General features: G+C 48.5%; 1 protein-coding gene across 6 annotated transcripts in view; it reads right to left on the reverse strand.

Moving 5' to 3' along the window:
* Positions 1 to 23,552, reverse strand: part of Nost (Nostrin) — a 336,474-nt gene that overhangs the window by 56,942 nt on the left and 255,980 nt on the right. For all 6 annotated transcript variants that reach the window (XM_071657576.1, XM_071657408.1, XM_071657652.1 and 3 more), the window contains one exon: positions 23,108 to 23,193. In XM_071657576.1, coding sequence (XP_071513677.1) covers positions 23,108 to 23,193 — 86 coding nt within the window. The remainder of the gene's footprint in view (positions 1 to 23,107; positions 23,194 to 23,552) is intronic.

Genomic DNA, 23,552 nt, shown 5'->3' on the forward strand with positions numbered 1-23,552 from the left:
TCCTACACATATCTGTGAGACGAAACCTCCAGTATGCCTGCGAAGTCATATGGAATTATCTGGGAAAAAAAAATATTCATGGAATTTTGTTGGCGCCTCATCTCTAATCCCACAGAACGGTATGAAGAACCAAATTACGATGCTGTTCCGATGATCATGCAGGTTACAGGGGAATCCGACCCACAGACTAACACTGTCACTACGGCCTGGGTGATCACAGACACTTTGTAGGTACGCAACTCACAGGTTCTTGAATTTTCCAACTGGTTGTTCCATAATGTTTGTCATACTTGCATTGATGTTTTGTACATCGGCCGTTGGCCCTACTTTTTCCTACCACATCTATGATGCACAAACGTTTTACTAGAGATATTTTGCCGTATTCCATATCTATGGTATAGAATATATATCTGAGTCACTTTGACTTCGAGTGGTGCTATGAAGAATGGTCTCACCATCATCAATCTACCTCTGCTGCTCTGGGTTACGTAAACTATTTGACTGGATGAAATCACTGGTTTACTCCTTTACGAGAGGACTCTTTGAAAATATATCTTCGAGCCTTCTTGTGAAACGGGTTACGTACGTCATTTTTCGAATGTCAAGACAACAATGGTAGAAGAATTTCTTATCTCTCTACACTTGATTCCCTAAAGAAAACAAAGCCTTGTACGTTTCACTTACAGGCTAGTAATGGAACAGAATGTGAAGGCAGACTTATTTTCTCTCTTCAGGTGTACAGACAACAAAGACATAAGAGATGCCACGTTCAAGAAGCAGTCTCCAGCCTATCATCAGCGTGTGCGTCCTCGTCTGTGGTCAACTAACCAGCGATGACTCTTAAAATGATCTTGGGTTCCTGGTTTATCCGTTAACTCGACCAGGATTCTTTCCTCACCTACTTCCTGACTTTTCGTTTGATTAAATCTTAGCTTATGGTGAACCTCCTAAATATCTTTCAACTTTTTCTTTACTTGTCTTTGAAAGAACTGCAAATATTTCCTTCAACACTTACCTTTGTTTACGAAGAGAATGTTGGCGCTTACAGGTTATAGTACACTTGGAGATGGTGATGTTAGGGGCTGGTTTTGAGTCATGTGTTATATTTATATCCATTGTATTTTCCCTTCTGGTTAAATCTGCCATTTGCTAACGAAGAGTGCAAACGTATCAGACAGCTTCAGGCGTTTCCTCGTGGGTAAGTGTGTCTGATCCAAGGAAAGCTCTCCACTATGATTAGTACATTGAACAAAGTGGGGTAAGTACTCCACCTTGAGGAGTGCCAAATAGCACTTTTGTTGCCTAGAATCAACACAGCTGACTTTCTATTAAAGAGATAGCCGAGTCCAGTTCAGGAGCCAGCCATGTGATGTCTACTATTTATTTTCACCCTGGTGCTAGCCTTCCAAGATTTTCAAAGCGAGACTCAACGATTCCTCAACCCACCCTGTAAATTCCTATGGTTTCGAGTCTCTAGGTTTACGAACAAATGCAGAAGTAAGTTCATGTCTTACATCTTCTTTACCAAGAGATCTATGTAGTCGTTTTGAAGATTATATGACGTTTCGATTTCCAAAAATGAGTCACTGATTTAAATACAAATTCCCAATACGTCCTTCTTATTCTGTCGATCATCTAGAGCGATAACTGGTAATCAACACCTTGTTGTCCGTGTGATCTTTTATATGAGTTTCTGTGAAGGATGCAAATATTGCTGCTGTCTTTGTCTTATAACGTAGGAAGGAAAGATATCAGATGTCCTAATGGTCTACGACGAGGTCACCTGCTGAAACACGGGACCATTGTTCTACATTTCTGATGTATGTCGGACACAAACTGCTTCTGAAAGAGACTCGGTTAACAGTGGACGATTTATGTCCCTTGATCTCATGTAAGCTGTTCCATACCTTGTTTAGCAATACTGTAGAAATATCCAAAGAAAATGGTTTTTTTAGTGTTTTGTTCATAAGTACTTTCCGTATCCATGCGACTGCGTCTGTAAGACGTTCCACTGTCTGTCCACCAGGTCTGCTGTCTGATGAATGATAGCGGGTTATTTCACGGAGGAAATTGGCTTCGTTCATGACTTGATACTGTGCAAAATTAGGGGCGGATTTGGGGTTTCAGAGACACTTGGCACTAAAAACTGTAATGAGGCCTTGAGTAAAGACAGTGATTGTGGGAAGGACAGGCTCCGCTCTCATATTTATTACTCTGGTCGACAAGGGACAATCTAAAATTAGTCTCAGCTATATTTTGTACAACTTCACAGGGACAACGAACTTTCGGATCAACCAAAAATTAGTCTCAGCTATATTTTGTACAACTTCACAGGGACAACGAAGTTTCGGATCAACCATAGACAGTTATGGATGGCATTGGAAAGATCTTGCATCAGTATCTAAAACCTTGACACGTCAGACTTCTCCAAGTTGATTACGTATATTGCCACCTGGTCCAGTTCGGTCCTTATATCCCACAAGGACTAATAGGTGAACAACTAGATAATGTGCTTACCACCATGTTTTACAACACACTGCTTATATACATCGATGGCTCCTTACTGGAAAAAGGTAAGGCCTGCGCTGCCTATATAGGCTGTTCATAGCCATAACAACCTTATTCACTCTTAGCAAGAAAGAAAAAAAATCTCAGCCTTTGGTCCACCTCTACCCACTGCGAACTCTACAGTATTCTCATGGCAATGAGATATCTCGTCCAGTTCCGACTCCATGTTGTAATCGTCCTTGACTCGAAACCAGCTCTTGCAACACCCTCCTCCGGAAGGAGTGCTCTGCAGGAAACTTCCATCAATCATCCACTCTGATAACAGTGGCTTACGCACCCAATTCCAATGGATATCTTCACATGTAGGACGTAAGCGTCACGACCATGTAGATAACCTCGCCAAACATGCCTGTTAGCTCTCGATCATCTACAATATACACCAGTCACAACACTGTGACACTCCAGCAGCGAGCCAGTCACACCCACCATGAAGTGACGTTAGTTTGAAGGTCTGCCTCAAGAGGGCACTGGAGACATCCCAGCAAGGACCAGCGGGAGTGGCTCCATCTGATGCCCAAGGGAGAGTAAGAGACCCTCGGAAAAGGCAAGTATCTCTCACACACGCCGCGTCCTTAGCCGTAGAGATGTTAAGGCGAGAGATTTTCACAAAGTCGGATGTTAGATCCTCCCGTGATGCTTTAAAGAGAGACATTTTTTCATGAAAGTCGGTGATGGTGTGATGTAGAACAAAGATGACGTTCACTTAAGGAAGAACTTTAGGGTGAGAGATGTTTACGGAGACGGGATGTTCAACGAGAGAAGTTCACGGACGGGGGAACTTCAGTGAGGGAGGTGAGGATTCGGGAAGATCATCATGGAGTAAATGGAAATAACTAGATAGACAGAAACAGACGCTTTCAATGACAGAGACGCAAAGACAGTCTCACGTTCATCTACAGAAGCTCACATGAGACACTCGCTGAGCTAGGACGAACTTCGACAAGTGATGGTGAGGTCCAGGGACTATGGTGATTCTTAGATGGTGTGTGGTGCCACCACTGGTGTGTCCCTGATGGTGTGTGGTGCCACCAATGAGGACAGCCAGCAGCTCCTGACTCGCAGGTCTCCTGGCACTACACTCAACCAACTCCCACCCTCATCTCATGTCTCGTCCCTCCCTCTCTCCCTCCCTCACTCACCCCTTCCTCCCCTCATTATCCTTCCCTCTTGACCCCTAGGAGCAGCAGGATTGTGACTCCCTCCCTCCCTCCATCTGCCTCGTGTTATCAAGAGTCAATCTATCCCTGGCCAGACCCCCCACCAAGTGCCTGTGATCTAAGAGGTTGTTGCTGTCTGCGTCCCGATGGACACATTTTTTTCCCCCCCTCGTCGGTGACAACTTGACAACACATCACCGCCTTAATCTTACGTACACAGTTCTCTTTTTGACCATGAATGAATGGCCTGACGCTTCGTTTCTCCCTAAAACTCATCCGAATTTTGAATACACTTCTTCAGCTGTCCACATTTTGTTGACAAACTGGACTGAGGACACGTTACTAACACACCACAATATAAAACCATGACTATCGAGAGATCGAGGTTAAGGTGCAGCACTAGTGGTGGCAGGAGGACGAGAGCCAAATCAAGTAGGCGAAGGGTTAGTAGGAGTGGGGTCGGGTAGAGAGGGTTATATGAATGACTGGGTCACATCATGAATGGAGTTACATGGGTGGCTGGGTCGACCATCTTGGGTTCAGTGGTTATGAATGATACAGTTCATCCTTGTCACGGTTCATAACTGGAGTAGTAGTAATAATAATAATAATAATAATAATAATAATAATAATAATAATAATAATAATAATAATAATAATAATAATAATAATAATAATAATAATAATAATAATAATAATGTCTGCCCGTATAAAAGATATTGTTTCTATTTTGTTTCCTTTCATCATTATTATTACTATTATTATCATCATTATTATTATTATTAATATTATTATTATTATTATTATTATTATTATTATTATTATTACTATTATTATTATTATTATTATTCCTTTAGCAATAAACCCCTATCCTTAGGTCTGTCACTTAAGGGGCCAGGCTAAAGGCTAACTCCCTCAGACTTCCCTTGACCCTCATACCAACCTCTACTCCTTCCCTGACCCCCATAACCCACCCAGACCCCGTGTAATCCACCCAGACCTTCAATGACCCCTATGACTCCTCTCTACACCCCCCGATAATTCCCCAGACCTTTCATAGCCCCAATAACTCCCCGAGACTTTCCCTGACCTTTCTTATCTTCCGAGACCTTTCCTGACACCCTACCCCTCATTACTCCCCTCGAAGTACACACAACTAGAGGGCCCCACTTTCCCTCCCTCGCCACACCTCTCTCAGCCCTACCCCACGGCGTCTCCACAGAGCAACGGTGAATGTAACTTAGGCATAACACTGCTTCCCAGCACCATCCTCTCCCTCCTCCTCCTCCTCCCCGGCATCACGCCTCTCCCATTTATCACGCTGCTCCTCTTCCCCCACTCTAGCATCACGTCCACCTCCCCCTCCTCTCTCCTACCCAACCCCAGCATCACCTCCTCCTCCTCTCTCCTCCCTCAACCCCAGCATTACGTCCACGTCCACCTCCCCCTCCTCTCTCCTACCCAACCCCAACATCACCTTCTCCTCCTCTCTCCCCCCTCAACCCCAGCATCACGTCCACGTCCACCTCCCCCTCCTCTCTCATACCCAACCCCAGCATCACCTCCTCCTCCTCTCTCCTTCCAAACCCCACCATCACGTCCACCACCTCCTCCTCCTCCTCTTCTCTCCTCCCCCAGCCCAGCATCACCTCCTCCTCCTCCTCTCTCCTTCCAAATCCCACCATCACGTCCACCTCCTCCTACTCCTCTTCTCTCCTCCTCCAGCCCAGCATCAGCTCTACCTCCTCCTCCTCCCTCATCCCCCATCACGTCCACCTCCCCCTCCTCTACCCTCCCTCATCCCCTCAAGAACATAAGTACGACTCCAGCCACTTAGGTTACCCTCACACCTTATATAACACAAGGTCACATGCGCCAGTTATGCAAGTGTGTGTGTGTGTGTGTGTGTGTGTGTGTGTGTGTGTGTGTGTGTGTGTGTTACGGGGAGAGCGTTTTACACACGTGTTAACCCGTCTCTTAAACTTATACATAAATCATGTCTTAACCTTACGTATACACATACATATACATATCCCAGCTGACGACTGGTAACCATCCACAGACCGAACCCAAAGAGAAGGATGAACAACTGGGTTGCCTGTGAGCCGGATGACCCGTCCAAGATTCGAACCCGGTCGCAAAGCTAACCACTGCACAACAGGAACTTTGTAGCGTATATACGAATTTGCGAATTTAGCGTGAATACACAGAACGGGGAGGGAGTTCAACACTTGTGACCCTCCCCCCACCACCCGGTCTCATGAACTTTCTCTACTATAATACAGCCTTTCACAAGCCTATGAGCCGCCCACATTCACCATGTCATAACTCAGTTTATTCCATTCATCCGCTACAGAAGGACTTCTTAACATCCTTTCAAAACAAGTTTCTAGTTTAGTTTCATGCTATGGCCTTTGACTGTTCTGTGTCTGTATCTTTCGAAAACGTTTCCACTGCTGACATCAACACACACGTTTAGAACCTTGAAGGTTATGATCAAGTAATCCTTGTTCTTCTCTCTTCCATGACGGATAAATATATGATCTCTCACTATAATTCAGCTATAACTGTTACTTCTTTTTTTTTTTTTTGCCTTCCTTTGCACCACCTGTATTAGCTCTTTTGTGTGTCTTTCTATTGTGGTTATTCTACTCTCAGGTCTTTCCCAATAACTACAACCTGGCACATTTTAAAAGACAGGTTTTTCATTTCCCTCCAAAATCCAGAGACACTTTCCCTTGTCTCTTCTTTTTCCTCTTTCTTTAACCTCTCTAAATTTCAATTGCGCTCCGGCCTTGATGTGGACTTTTGTCTGTGACTGAATGTTCAGAAGAAGACAAAAATAACTTGGGAAGCATTACTCCGGTTTTGACCTTATGTAGGATGAGGATAGCTTGTTGAATATCCCCTTAACTCTGTACTCGGGCACAGTTCCAACACATGCCAGCAGACAGCTGGTCTCCTTAACTCATTCTCACAAAGGCTGAACTCTAGCACCAGATTAGGGACGCTGTCGAATCCCAGGTTCCTCTCACACAAACAGATTCCTGCAGCTTATTTCTACTAGAAGAAGATACATCTCCAGCAACACCCAGGAGTAGCAGAGCTTCCTGATCACATCCAATTCAACCACTAGGAATCATGTTACTTATTTCTTTTTTTCTTCTATTAGTCTGTGTAGCTCTTGCTCTCTTGGACGTTCTCAATCTAAAGGGGAGAGTTTGTTGGACGACTGGAAGTGTGGGGAAATATCATGAGCAAAGGAAAGGGGTATCAACGGCAAGGGAGAAGAACATCAGCAGCATCAGTATACACGATCTTCCAACTGGGAAAAGAATGGAACAGAAGAGGCTTGGAGAAACAGGAGAGGATGGGACACGGCAACAGTGAGGTGTAGCGGAGAGGGGCAGCAGGGTTATATGGGGTTAGGAGGTGGCATTAGGGAAGAAGTGGCTAAGAGCAGGCGGCTGAGCCTGGGGACAGGAGGAGAAAGCAAGGAGCAGGGACTATGGAGGGCATAAGGGACTGGGGGCTAGGACTGACTGCAGGGGCTAAGGGCTAAGAAGGGCAGCAGCGGCTATAGGCTAGAATCAGGCAGCAGGGGCTAGGAAGGCCAGCAGGGGCTCGGGATTAAGGAGGGGGTAGAAGGGGTTAAAGGGGAGGGGGGGGGTGGAAAGAGCTAGGGGCAAGGGGCTAGGTTGAGAGAAGAAAGGGATAAAGGCAAAGAGGGGGCAACAGGGCTAGGGTGCAGGAAGATGGGGACAAAGGATGGGGAAGCAGGCGCGAGGTAGAAGCAGAAGGGGACAGGAAGAGAAGGAGGAGTTTGGAGGATGCAGAAGGGGCTAGGAGGATGCAGGGGGGCTAGGAGGATGCAGGGGGGCTAGAATGATGCGGGAGCAGCTAGGAGATGTAGGAGGACGCAGGAGGGGCTAGGCGGATACAGGAGGGAATATGAAGATGTAGGAGGGGGCTAGGAGGATGTAGCAGCGGCTAAGAGGATGCAGGAGGGTATATGAGGATGTAAGAGGGGCTGGGAGGATGCAGGAGGGGCTAGGAGGATGTAGCAGGGGCTAGGATGATGCAGGAGGGGCCAGGGTAGAGGTGTGGGGAAGGATATGGTCAGGGTTAGACCAGCCTAACCGGTCGTCAACTTACTTTCTTATATAAAGAAATGACAGGAAGTGACGCAACCACACTGCCCAGGGACCCCTCACACTGCCCCGCTTCCCTCACATTGCCCCGCTTCCCTCACACTACCCCGCTTCCCTCACACTGCCCCGCTTCCCTCATACTACCCCGCTACCCTCACACTGCCCCGCTTCCCTCATACTACCCCGCTACCTTCACACTACCCCGCTTCCCTCACACTACCCCGCTACTCTCACACTGCCCAGCGGCCCTAACACTGCCCCGCTTCCCTCACACTGCCCCGCTTCCCTCACACTGCCCCGCTTCCCTCATACTACCTCCGCTACCCTCACACTGCCCCGCTTCCCTCACCGCTTCCTCACACTACCCCGCTTCCCTCACACTACCCCCGCTACTCTCACACTGCCAGCGGCCCTAACACTGCCCCGCTTCCTCACACTGCCCCGCTTCCCTCATACTGCCCCGCTTCCCTCATACTGCCCCGCTTCCCTCATACTGCCCCGCTTCCCTCATACTGCCCCGCTTCCCTCATACTGCCCCGCTTCCCTCACACTACCCCCGCTACTCTCACACTGCCAGCGGCCCTAACACTGCCCCGCTTCCCTCATACTGCCCCGCTTCCCTCATACTGCCCCGCTTCCCTCATACTGCCCCGCTTCCCTCACACTACCCCCGCTACTCTCACACTGCCAGCGGCCCTAACACTGCCCCGCTTCCTCACACTGCCCCGCTTCCTCACACTGCCCCGCTTCCCTCACACTGCCCCGCTTCCCTCATACTGCCCCGCTTCCCTCATACTACCCCGCTACCCTCACACTGCCCCGCTTCCCTCACACTGCCCCGCTTCCCTCACACTGCCCCGCTTCCCTCACACTACCCCCGCTACTCTCACACTGCCAGCGGCCCTAACACTGCCCCGCTTCCTCACACTACCCCCGCTACTCTCACACTGCCAGCGGCCCTAACACTGCCCCGCTTCCTCACACTACCCCCGCTACTCTCACACTGCCAGCGGCCCTAACACTGCCCCGCTTCCCTCACACTACCCCCGCTACTCTCACACTGCCAGCGGCCCTAACACTGCCCCGCTTCCCTCATACTACCCCGCTACCCTCACACTGCCCCGCTTCCCTCATACTGCCCCGCTTCCCTCACATGCCCCGCTTCCCTCATACTACCCCGCTACCTTCACACTACCCCCGCTACTCTCACACTGCCAGCGGCCCTAACACTGCCCCGCTTCCCTCATACTGCCCCGCTTCCCTCACACTACCCCGCTTCCCTCACACTACCCCCGCTACTCTCACACTGCCCAGCGGCCCTAACACTGCCCCGCTTCCTCACACTGCCCCGCTTCCTCACACTACCCCCGCTACTCTCACACTGCCAGCGGCCCTAACACTGCCCCGCTTCCTCACACTACCCCGCTTCCCTCACATGCCCCGCTTCCCTCACACTGCCCCGCTTCCCTCACACTGCCCCGCTTCCTCACACTACCCCCGCTACTCTCACACTGCCCAGCGGCCCTAACACTGCCCCGCTTCCCTCATACTACCCCGCTACCCTCACACTGCCCCGCTTCCCTCATACTGCCCCGCTTCCCTCATACTACCCCGCTACCCTCACACTGCCCCGCTTCCTCACACTGCCCCGCTTCCCTCACACTGCCCCGCTTCCCTCATACTGCCCCGCTTCCCTCATACTGCCCCGCTTCCCTCACACTGCCCCGCTTCCTCACACTGCCCCGCTTCCTCACACTGCCCCGCTTCCCTCACACTGCCCCGCTTCCCTCATACTACCCCGCTACCCTCACACTGCCCCGCTTCCCTCATACTGCCCCGCTTCCCTCACACTGCCCCGCTTCCCTCATACTGCCCCGCTTCCCTCATACTACCCCGCTACCCTCACACTGCCCCGCTTCCTCACACTACCCCGCTTCCCTCACATGCCCCGCTTCCCTCATACTACCCCGCTACCCTCACACTGCCCCGCTTCCTCACACTGCCCCGCTTCCTCACACTGCCCCGCTTCCCTCATACTGCCCCGCTTCCCTCATACTGCCCCGCTTCCCTCATACTGCCCCGCTTCCCTCACACTGCCCCGCTTCCTCACACTGCCCCGCTTCCTCACACTACCCCCGCTACTCTCACACTGCCCAGCGGCCCTAACACTGCCCCGCTTCCCTCACACTGCCCCGCTTCCCTCATACTACCCCGCTACCCTCACACTGCCCCGCTTCCCTCATACTGCCCCGCTTCCCTCACACTACCCCGCTTCCCTCACATGCCCCGCTTCCCTCATACTGCCCCGCTTCCCTCATACTGCCCCGCTTCCCTCACACTGCCCCGCTTCCTCACACTACCCCCGCTACTCTCACACTGCCCAGCGGCCCTAACACTGCCCCGCTTCCCTCATACTGCCCCGCTTCCCTCACACTACCCCGCTTCCCTCACACTGCCCCGCTTCCCTCATACTACCCCGCTACCCTCACACTGCCCCGCTTCCCTCACACTACCCCGCTACCTTCACACTACCCCGCTTCCCTCATACTACCCCGCTACTCTCACACTGCCCAGCGGCCCTAACACTGCCCTGCTTCTCTCATACTGCCCCGCTTCCCTCACACTACCCCGCTTCCCTCACACTGCCCCGCTTCCCTCATACTACCCCGCTACCCTCACACTGCCCCGCTTCCCTCACACTACCCCCGCTACTCTCACACTGCCCAGCGGCCCTAACACTGCCCCGCTTCCTCACACTACCCCCGCTACTCTCACACTGCCAGCGGCCCTAACACTGCCCCGCTTCCCTCATACTGCCCCGCTTCCCTCATACTGCCCCGCTTCCCTCACACTACCCCCGCTACTCTCACACTGCCCAGCGGCCCTAACACTGCCCCGCTTCCTCACACTACCCCCGCTACTCTCACACTGCCAGCGGCCCTAACACTGCCCCGCTTCCTCACACTACCCCCGCTACTCTCACACTGCCAGCGGCCCTAACACTGCCCCGCTTCCTCACACTGCCCCGCTTCCTCACACTACCCCCGCTACTCTCACACTGCCAGCGGCCCTAACACTGCCCCGCTTCCCTCACACTACCCCGCTACCTTCACACTACCCCCGCTACTCTCACACTGCCAGCGGCCCTAACACTGCCCCGCTTCCTCACACTACCCCGCTTCCCTCACACTGCCCCGCTTCCCTCATACTGCCCCGCTTCCCTCACATGCCCCGCTTCCCTCACACTACCCCCGCTACTCTCACACTGCCAGCGGCCCTAACACTGCCCCGCTTCCCTCATACTGCCCCGCTTCCCTCACACTACCCCGCTTCCCTCACATGCCCCGCTTCCCTCATACTGCCCCGCTTCCCTCACACTGCCCCGCTTCCCTCACACTACCCCCGCTACTCTCACACTGCCAGCGGCCCTAACACTGCCCCGCTTCCTCACACTACCCCCGCTACTCTCACACTGCCAGCGGCCCTAACACTGCCCCGCTTCCTCACACTACCCCCGCTACTCTCACACTGCCAGCGGCCCTAACACTGCCCTTTTTTTTTTTTTATTATACTTTGTCGCTGTCTCCCGCGTTTGCGAGGTAGCGCAAGGAAACAGACGAAAGAAATGGCCCAACCCCCCCCATACACATGTATATACATACGCCCACACACGCAAATATACATACCTACACAGCTTTCCATGGTTTACCCCAGACGCTTCACATGCCTTGATTCAATCCACTGACAGCACGTCAACCCCGGTATACCACATCGCTCCAATTCACTCTATTCCTTGCCCTCCTTTCACCCTCCTGCATGTTCAGGCCCCGATCACACAAAATCTTTTTCACTCCATCTTTCCACCTCCAATTTGGTCTCCCTCTTCTCCTTGTTCCCTCCACCTCCGACACATATATCCTCTTGGTCAATCTTTCCTCACTCATCCTCTCCATATGCCCAAACCACTTCAAAACACCCTCTTCTGCTCTCTCAACCACGCTCTTTTTATTTCCACACATCTCTCTTACCCTTACGTTGCTCACTCGATCAAACCACCTCACACCACACATTGTCCTCAAACATCTCATTTCCAGCACATCCATCCTCCTGCGCACAACTCTATCCATAGCCCATATATATATATATATATATATATATATATATATATATATATATATATATATATATATATATATATATATATATATATATATATATGTATATATGATTGGTCATGACTAGGGCATAATTCTGCCCATGGCATCTCGGCTACCTTACACAGAAACAAAGAAAAAGACCTATATACACGTATGTACCATCCATCCCTACACACTTCACAGAGAAAACGGAAACGACTATGATAAATTATGTAGAGAAAAAATATCTTTTATATACCGTTATGTTTTTGAGTAGTTGATAATTAAAAAGTCACGTAAATACAAAATTATTTTATGTCATACATACTAGCCTATGACAGTCTACGTTCTTATCTATAAGTTTAGGTGATTTACGTTAGCCGAAATCTCCGAAAACCGAAGACGTACATCTGGAGTGTGTTAGAGTCTAAAGGTTCTATTGCATTGTAACAATCATGCTGATGATGGTACGATCCTATCTTTTTTTTTCCCCATGTAAACACACGGTACATACACGACACGGCCCTTCAACGCATGTGGGTGCTAGGCGATAAGACGCAACACCACATACCAAAACCAAACAGACTTTAAAAACTCAATACCGCAGGTCAACACCTCACAGACTACAGGATCCAACTCCACATTCACTTCATCAGTCCACAAAAACAAACACTAAATATAAGCGCCAGGCAGGTATTGAACACAGCATCACGTATCAAGAGAGAGACTACAGCTGATCCCCCCCCCCCCATAAAAAAATCCCTTTCTACTCAGTTAAGAAATGAACATGGTATATCATGTGCGTCTATCCCATAGTTCATGTCCAATAAGCCTGACAGACCTCATGAACATATATACCCTTTAAGATCAGGTCAAGGGCCTTGCCATTCATACCCCAGCATCGTACAGTTATGCTGAGGAGGCTAAATCATCCTGTATCCTGTTTTTCCATATCGTCCAAACGTTCAATTAGCACAACTTTTGTAGCCTTGCTCATACATAAGGGACGGGGAGGCTTTGGAGAGTGGACATGTAAGTGTCTCCCGCACTCATCCATGATTTGAGCTAGGCTGTCTCCTACCCGGAGAAGACGAACGTAAACTGATAAACGTTAGTGATGGTGGTGGAGACGGGAAAGGGGTCTTATCTCCCTTAGTTCATTATGTGTGCTGGTCCAGCGACGAGCCATCACTACTGGCCCTGAGCGAACTGGTCATTCATTACGTGTTAAGGGGAGGATTAAAGATAAAAGAGATTCTAGCATGATTCATCAGCGGTACTTTCCTCCGTTGTTCACTTAGACATTTTCTCTGCGTGAGGTGAAAGCCAGACGGTAAGACAGACACTGGCCGAGGTGCAGCGAGGGAAGGAGAAAAGGTTGTGGCGGAGGGTGGAATTAGAGGAGGGAACATAAGAAAAAGTCTCGGGGCCGGAAGAACAGAGGAGAAAGCACGAGCGATGACCTCGTCATCTTTTACATAATACAAGAGTTGGTAGACACCACTTCACCCGCCAGGTCGTCTACATCAGGGATGGATGATGTTCACACCTCCTGACGCACTCTCCAACCGCCGGATTCGATCACGCTTGCCAGTGAGTATTCTGCGTCTCGTTCGAAATGTGGTCTGAAATTTCATCTCATTATCAAGAATGAAGATAGGGAACACATGATTTGAATATAAAATCTAAGTCGTATTAGATCTCTCAAGTCGTATCAGATCTCTCACTTTCTCTCGTTTCTCACGAGAACCGAGAAGTTAAGCAACATTGTGTCTGGTCAGTACCTCGATGTGTGAACGCCTGGGAACACCAGATGCAGTTACCGTACGCGGCGATGGCTACTCGCTAAGCATGCCTAATGCAAAAATCTCATCAGCACTTATAAGCACTTTCTCTCCCTCTCTCCCTCATAACTCTACATGGGCAAGACGCATAAATGAAGGGTTACTGACACTGCAACCCTGAACTAACTCTCTAAGACAGAATCCTGGATTGATTCGGTGTTGCTGTCGACCCCTCATTGCCAGAGACATGTCGTCATCATAACCTGCAACCACAACATGGATCATATCGATACCGGATGAACCTTATATCCAAATAATGAACAGGTGCGGTAGGTGTTGAGGATGATCATCCTCCCTCCCCCCTAAACCCCACCGTTCTCCACATTAGGTCAAGAAGCCGAGTCTGTAGCCTAGCCGTGCGACGCCTACACAAAGCCGCCTGCCCGTGTTGCTTGATGCCTAGCGACACGCAAGGTACCCAGCCAAACATCTGTGGACTGTACTAGGCATCTGTCTCATCCCATCCATTATAAACTCGGTAGTCGGAGCATCTGAACAAAGCTCTACAATCGACAAATCTTTTATGAATTTCCGAGATCGATTCTGCCGAACGTGATACCTGTAATATACTGGAAAGAATGGACTAAGAAATACTAGTGCCTAAAGAGATATAGAGTAAGGCTTTTATTGTCTTTGTGAATTAATGAATAGGTCGATCTTTGTTTAAAGGCTGAATTCTTTCGAATGGGGGACGTACGATAACAAACATTTTCACCACAAACGATCCTCGATTTTGTCTCCAGGAGGCGGTACGACCTGCGACAGACGTGAAAAATTAAGTTACCTTTAAAAGGAATGGCCAACACTTACACTACCGCGGTTCAGGTGGGCGTCCAGGTGGGCCTCACTGAATATGGCCAACCAAGTATCTGCTGCTGGGTCGCACTTAATACAGCCATCCCAGTGAGCCATGTCCACTATAGTACTCAAGTGTTGAGCCATGATGAATGTTTGGTTATTCCAATCGTTCTATTGGTTATCCCAAGGCTAAATGCTGGGGTGTAATTCAGACGACTATCCCAATGTTAAGTGCTGGGATGGAATTCATTCGGTACTCCAGTGTTTACTGCTGAGGTGTAATTCAAAAGAATCCCAGCGCGCAGTGTTGGGGTGAAATTCATACGATCACCCCCAGTGTTTAGTGCTGGGGGAGTGCAGTTCATACGACTAACCCAGTGCTCAGCGATCAGACAACCATTAAAGGGACATGCCACCTCTTCATGCTGGGAAATCTAATGCTTCATATTAGATAGCCAATTAGCTGGTCTGCGTAGAGGTTACTCATGATTAGGATATGCCACGTAAAAGCCAGTTCAGTACTACAACGCTCACGGTTTAAAAGACATTACGGATGACCAGCCCGAAACTCCCCCAGTACCTTGGATAGGCTAGAGATGACGTTCACTGCCCAGATGACCAGCCGTTCATAGTCAGTCCTTCACATTTACAGGGAGGCGGTCATCGACCTGCAGATCCTCGAAAGAGTTTAGCAACATCAATATTCCCTTCGTCTGTCACTAAGTGACCAGCCGTTCACAGTTACTACATACACAAGACCCATTTATTCAGATTGGCTGCTTTCTTTTTCTTCCTTCCTGCTTACTTTCAAATGCAGCTCTAAACCCTCGTATCACCACAATGAATCAACTCTCACTAACCCGTTTTTAATGGCGGGCTGTCTTCCCGACACTTCTTGTTCTCTCGCAACCAGACTGTGTTTTATGCCTCCACACCACCTCCTTCCCACTCTCTCCCTTCCCCCGACTGTCCATAATATTTGGTTAACGAGCCAAAGAAAATGGACTCCACGAGGGTTCCAACCTCGGTTATATTACCCCCACAACCCTCGCAACAGCCAACCTACCCAGGACGCTCTAAACTTTCTGTCTGGGTATGTAACACGGACGGACGCTCGCTCGCCCCAAGGGTCCTCATTACCACACTCTCCCTTTCACCTGTCTAAACTTAGACTTGCCTTAGAAACATCGTGACTCCCTCTAAGAAATTCAATCTTTTTTTCTTAATTATCATCATTACTTACAGAATGAATGACCTGGTCTTTCGAGAACCAGGTAATATTTATGTCCACATGATGGGGGAAAAAACAAGCCCCGGAGGAAATCGAACTTTCCCTGGACTTAAGATTGATAATGGGGGCGGGCGACTTCGGGGAAGCTCAGAAGAACGAAAACCGAAACACGATACAGATGGCGACGTAACCAATCTCAGATCTTCATCTACAGGACGTGGAAACACATTTCGTTGTTCAACCTTATAATTTTCTTTAGATTTAGAATATATATATATATATATATATATATATATATATATATATATATATATATATATATATATATATATATATATATATTTGAGTGTGTGGACGTGTATGTATATATATGTGTATGTGGGTGGGTTGGGTCATTCTTTCGTCTGTTTCCTTGCACTACCTCGCTAACGCGGGAGACAGCGGAACAGCTCAGGTCACCTTTCTCTGGGGTCATGACCTCTCCCTGATTTGGGCACTAAGATACATGTGGGAAAAATGACAATATGACTCTTCAGCACGACGGTACGACCCGAGGGAACGACGGTACGATCCTTGGGCACAAGGGTACGACCCTTCTTGTACGACCCACGGGTATGATGGAACGGCTATTGACCCGACTCTCAGGGGTCGGTCCAAGCCAAAGGCCATGCCATCGTACCAAAGAGTTTAAAAGTCGTGCTCATGAAGTTGTTCACCATAATTTAAACGCGTCACGAGAACACCTGGTGAACAGGTCAGGAGGTACCTGAGCAGTATCAGGTCAGGGAGCACCTGAGCAGTATCAAGTCAGAAAGTACCTGAGCATCACCAGGTCAGGAGATAACTGAGCAGCACCAGGTTAGGAGCTACCTGAGCGGCACCAAGTCGAGAAAAGCCATGAGAGAGTCGACCAGACAAGAGAAAGTGTGCCAGGTCTACCAGCCTCCCAACGTGGCCAATTATACCCGTTCGTTATACACAGTTCAGGCCTAAGTGTAAACAGTTTACATGTTACGGGTCTACTACCTTCGTCTCTCTCCTAAAAAAAAAATGTTAATGTACACCAGTCTAAGGGAACGAAGTGTCGTGACCCTCCTCCCCTCCGACGTCCCCCACCCATCCTCAATTCTCCTCCCACACACCTCATCCTCCATCCCCCTCACCCGGCACTGAATAGGTGTCCTGTGATGATCTCAGTGTCTAGTGGCGCGTCAGACCAGCTGAATCTTTGTCCATACATTACGCAAAATGGTATACAATACACGGTTAGCGTTACCGGACTCCGCCTCCCTGCGGTTACGCCGCGGGTGTGAAAACTCAACCCATTGGTGAGGCTGTCTCATCCATCGTCTGCTGACGAAAGAGAGTAAAGTCTCGTCGAAAAACTCTCCTCGCTCCAAATAAATCCATCATTTCCCTGCTACTGGAAGTGGCGCAGTCTTGGGGGTTGCAGGAGCTCCTGGAAAAGGGATTCTGGAATAAATCCAGGACCTTTTTAAGGAAGGGGATCCAGGGGTAACCGATAAATGGATAAACATACAACGTCTAATTACACACCCAGAATCTATGCAGCGAAGCGCTCAAGAGAATGAACGAAGTATAGCGAAAGAAACGTTATGAAAAATCATAACGAATTACGTTTCTTATAATTCGTATGTCATTTAATCATTTATAAAAGGATTACTGAAGAAAGCGAGTCATCATTGTCCGGTTCTGACACGGAGAGCATTGAGCATCAACAGGGAGCACACACACACACACACACACACACACACACACACACACACACACACACACACACACACAGAGGGTTGGGTACAAATAGGGTTTGAAACCTGGGGAAGGTAGTAGGCCCACAGCCAACCCAGCTGTTTATCCTTCTCGTGGCTGAGTAGTAAACAGGTACTTGGCCTAGGCTGGTGTGTGTGTGTGTGTGTGTGTGTGTGTGTGTGTGTGTGTGTGTGTGTGTGTGTACATACATGCATACAAGGTTAAGAGACGGGGCGACAAGAGTGTAAATCTCTCTCCCAGTACCACACAAACAGTAATCACACAGTAAAAACTTCAACTGAACACTATTCAACGATTAATCAATCACTCTTGTATTGAACTCAGCCTCCTAAGCCAAGCCTGCTTTCTCTTGTGAAAGTCCGATAGTCTCCATGTGTGCAACAAGTGGCGGGAGCGCGCTTACACACACACACACACACACACACACACACACACACACACACACACACGCGGGTCGAAATGAAAAGGTCTGCATGTAAGCCGCCATATTCGCCAGTTTCACCAATTAGCGCACACAACACTTTGTTTGTCTGCTAAACTCAGCTTGCCTCTGCGTAGAAATCTTGTAAACAAACACAACAGTCCCAAAATTTTGCGTTCTGAATAGACTCAGATGGTTTTACAGTACTGCAATGAGTAGTAAGAGAGAGAACACATGCCCCCCCTTGAAAATACTTGCTATACGTACCTGTGAGAGGCTTACCCCACACCCTTAAACTTGCTACTAGTGCAGCAGACTGCTAGAGCGCACCTGCTAAGATTGAAAAGAATAAACGTCTCTCAACTTCAAGTCAAACCCCTGGTAGGCGCCAACACCAACACATCATCGGGATGTCCAAATAAACAGCACAGGAGGATTCAGCTCTTCAAGCTAAGGAGTAGGACATAAAGAATGTGATCGCTGTAACAACTGGCGTTTAACACTGAGGCCTCTCTGTCCGGAACACTTGTTTTATCCACGGGTCTGTTTATGGGCTTCAACCCCCCTGAGAACGAGTTTAGTGCTTGAGGAAGACGATTCTGCATCTTGAGTACGACTGATGTATCCCCTGAAGACGAAGACTTTATCCCTTGAGTACGACAACTTTTACCTTAAAAGTACGACGATTTTTACCCCCTTGAGTGCGACGACTTTTACCCATTAAGTACGACGGTGAATACTTTACCCCTGTAGGACGATGACGACAATTTTACTCAGTGATTACGACGACTTTAGCCCTTGTGGATGACGACTTAAGCGCGATGTCTTCGCCCCTTGAGAAAGTTGACCTATCTCTTAAGTGCAGGCCTGACCTTTGACCTGATCCGTCCACGTTTTAATTTTTTGATGGTCGGGAAGATGATGTATAAGAATCCTGGGGATATACATGAGTTATAAACAAACATATTAAATACTGAAGAACGGGAGGTCTGCTACATTTTGTACCTCTTACTGCCTGTGATCTACATCAAGTTCTAAATGATCTTCTGGGCAAGTTACATACAGGTCCGTTTAAGCAATGGATCGTGAATGGCCTGAAACAGGAACACAGGGACCATGTCAGTCTTAATTAATGACCTTGGTAGTCAAGAGGCCTATACACTTCAAGACACACAAACACAAAGACACACACACACACACACACACACACACACACACACACACACACACACACACACACGACGACCTGTGCCAGTTATGGAATACTTGGGATCATCAATTTGTCATCGACATGAACTCATGCTTGGCCTGGACCTGGAGGGTCTTCACACACACGACTGAGAACGTGTCACACCTGGAGGTCTTACTTAAGCCATGCTACGAGCGATGATGAGGGGAGACGTGTCTCGCGCCGACGGAGGAGGAAGAGGAGGGGAACTAAGGATGCTGCAGTTCAGGGGAGTGTGGTGATATGGCACTATAAACACACACAAACACACCATCACACACACACACACACACACACACACACACACACACACACACACACTCGACTATTGAACACAAGCCACTCACTATGCCCACATACACGCACCGCAAAGGGCGCATCCTTTCACTACCACATCTCACATACCTACTGCATCTTGGCTATGCTGCAAACCTTAATGGTTCTCAGCTGGCAGGCCACAAAAGTCGTCAATGTCCTTCCAGACTGTAGAGGCAGGAGGACACAGTGTATTATCTATCATGAATCAAAGGCCAGTCCTTAACAAACTGTTGAACTTTCGTTTGCTCCATGCTCATAGCACTAAAGAGTTCGAAGGAATTAAGTGGGAAATACGGAATTATCAAAGAAAAGTTGTCAATGAAACAAATCTTGTTTACCACAAGAATAAATCCGTCACATCGAAAGGCATAAAAATCACACTGTGTATAAGGTCGTGGACGTTAGCTGACCTGACTCAACCCACACTCTTAGCTCAACTCCTTCAACACGACGATAAGACCCTCGGTTATGTTGGGGTGACCTATGACCTGGTCGTCAAGGATCCTACTCAAAAGGGTGACCGTTGTGAGGGGCTTAGCCAACTGTGTGAAGAGGTCTTATGACCGTTGCAACGAACTGTCTCTAATTATAGTAATCGTCTACCAACTAATATCTAACCAGTATTATTAGCGACTTTATACCACTGAACACCTCTTATGGTACATATAAGACCAGAACTGGCTACTGATATCAGAAGCCAGGCTCAGAAAACGGGCATGTAGAAAGTGATCCTGAAGCAGATACTGCAGGCTATGTGTCTGTGATGGCTTATATAAACACACCAAACACACCGACGTCAGACCATCTGGTGTCGTATGTCACAAACACCGTAGCTACACTGCTCTACGTGATCCCTCATGACTGTTTTCCAGCTGTCTGATGTGCCAGAGGGAGTGGTGGTGTCTGAGGGAAGAACCATCTGCTTTACTATCCTGTCTCTATCTATATACATGAAGAAGAACCTCATCACGGACCATCAGGTCTTCAGTTATGCGTGTTTCCCAGATACTTTCGTGAACTTCATTGACTTCAGGACGCCCTACTGTACCTGCACCCTGGCTGTAATACCCTGGGAACTTCACTCATGTAACCACTGTAGAACTTCACTTATGTAACCACTGTAGAACTTCACTCATGTAACCACTGTAGAACTTCAGTCATGTAACCACTGTAGAACTTCACCCATAAAGCCAGTGTGACCATATTACCTACATATATATCAACTCCATACACTCAAGATATCAAGTGCCTGTATCGATATCCTAACCTACGTTCGCGGTATGAGAGCTAGTAAATCATATGATGAAAATCGACAGTACTTGCTTTCTGAGTGTGGGAGGGAGCGAGGGAGGCAAGCAATGAGGGGGGGCTAGACAGCACGTCTAGTGATGACTCGCACAGCCTGGGACAATGTCCACATTATTGCAAGGCTCCTCCAGGCTGTTCGGCCGCCCACTCTGCCCTGCAGCAGCCTTGACGCCCGGGATTATGTTTGTGTGGACTCAACACCCTCACCACACACACACACACACTCGGGCCAGGAAGGGTTGTGTGTGTGTGTGTGTGCGTGTGTGTGTGGAAGGGGATACACTAATACTTGACACTGCAGTTTGGTGTATGACTTTTATGTTGACGTTCTCACGCGTTTTGTGTACATTTCGTGTATATTTTCCTCTCTCTTTAGACTAACACACGAGGCAGCAATACACTCTAGCCCGTTTTCGTAGGGGAAAAACAATATATTGTCGTTGGCTTTGCGACCCTTCAATTTTATGTTTTCCAAACCTTTTCTTGATCACTCCGCCCATTCTTCAACTTCCCAAACCCGACCCAAAGGCCCAAGAGGGACACACACACACACACACACACACATATATATATATATATATATATATATATTGCTTTCCCTCCAGCCATTCCTTATGTTACGAGAACACCATCAAATGCTCAGTGCGGACATATTCACCGCGTGTTACGTTCTCTGTGGTAGTTGTGCCATTAAATCCATCATCATCTCTTATTTTCATCTTTTTATGCCGATATATCATCCGACTCTTTTTATTGTGACGGTCATACTCATCCTGTGAGCGGTGGCACGAAAGGATTACACGGGTCACAAAGGGGCTTTCACAGTCCTCCCCAGCGGCCATATGATTATGACGTGAAGAGCTTTTTCTTCTTTTTCTTTTACGTTGGAGGCTCCTCCAGCCACGGGAAAAACATCTCATCAAGAGATCAATGAAATGGGGGTCTTGGGGGAGGCAGAGACAAGGGAGAGTATTAACGAATAGTGGAGGAAGCGAAGGTCATGTTCTTGGGAAAGATATGAAAGGGTAGAGAGGGTTCCAAAACCTCGAGGTGTAGGGAAAGAAATACTCGTCAAAATAGCCCACAGTTGATTACGTACGAGAATCGGATAGAATCTTTAAAATCTCGGATCTTTGTACCATCACCTCAGAAGGTGTTGAGCCATCTTTTTGCAGTTTTTGTTTAGACTCGCATCTCTGAGATATTTACAAAGACGTGATAAAAGTCACTTTCACCCTTTCTCATCCAGGAGCTTGTGTTTTACACCGTTGTGCACGATGGTACGACTCTTAGGTACAATGGCCTAGCCTTTGTTTTCAACCTTAAGGGTGGTAACGTCGTGGTCTAGGGGTTAAGGCACATCCACTCATTTTGCCAAGCAGAGTGAAGACAAACCGCATCCCCCGCTTCCCTCCTCTACACCTGGGCGTGGACCACAGGCAGGCAGACGATCGCTGGGCCACACTGGTCGTGACCCCACCCCCCCTGACTCAGCCTGTCAGCAACACTTTACTACTTTCTAAACTTCCTCCTCCTCGTTAGGCCGTTAACCATCCATACATACAATCTCAAATCATTTCTCTCTTGTTCACCTATCATCATCATCATCCCCTTCTGGTTGGCTGGGTCTATAATCACCCTAAAATACCAGTTCAATCTTCCTTAATTACAAACAAGTCCCACCTCTCTCCTCCCTCCATGTAACCATCACTCGGCTCATGGAAGAAAACTGTTCGCTGACAAGTGTGGTTGGTGGGGAAGGAGAGCTAAGTAAAGTGTAGGTTAGGAAGGTGGCCCACACAGCGGACTAGCGCATCAGCTGTGGCAACCAAACCACCACCATCCACCCACTCTATCAACTGTGTGGTCAATAAGGAATCTTACCTTTGCGGTTTCCCGATCGACTAGACTAGTTGTGGTGGCAGCCCGTAAGCCGGGAGGAAGAGTGCAGCAAAGATGCCATGAGCTGCCCAGAGCACGTCTGGGCACCCGTGCGTCCACAACACGTTCGCTGGCAGTGTTTGTATCGAACTAACACGTCTTGAAAGTCGAATTCCTACTTAACATTACAGTACATACGGTTGACTAGTCTGTGTATAGTGTAGTGTACGTGTAGGGTGTACTGTTGAGTGTAGAATTACACACTATACACTCACCGTTCATTCATGATGACAGCCAACTCCTTGCAGAACTCCCCACCCGACTTGATGTATCGACGCAGTTCGTCGAACCCATTGTGGCCCTGTAGGGAGAGAGACACATGAACTTAGTAGACTTAAAGACGGCCTGACCTTCACTACACCTTCATCCTCTTCACGAAAAAAAAAAAAACTCACCTTCGCCACATCACGTCTTCGCCAAACCTTTGACGCCATTAATGGCCTTTGACCTAACCTTAACGGGTCGTCAAATATGTCTTCACTACACTACACCCCCCAAGGTTCACAAGCATCTTCACTACACCTTACGGGTCAAATGCATCTTCTTTACATCCTCAATAAAGCTACGTTCGCGTCACCCTTGACAAACGCATATTTACCTCACACTTACACCACTGGCCTTTGACAACACCTTCACTTTCCCTACACCTTCGACACCACT

Source organism: Panulirus ornatus, chromosome 1, assembly GCF_036320965.1.
Source record: "Panulirus ornatus isolate Po-2019 chromosome 1, ASM3632096v1, whole genome shotgun sequence".
Classification (NCBI taxonomy): Eukaryota; Metazoa; Arthropoda; class Malacostraca; order Decapoda; family Palinuridae; genus Panulirus; species Panulirus ornatus.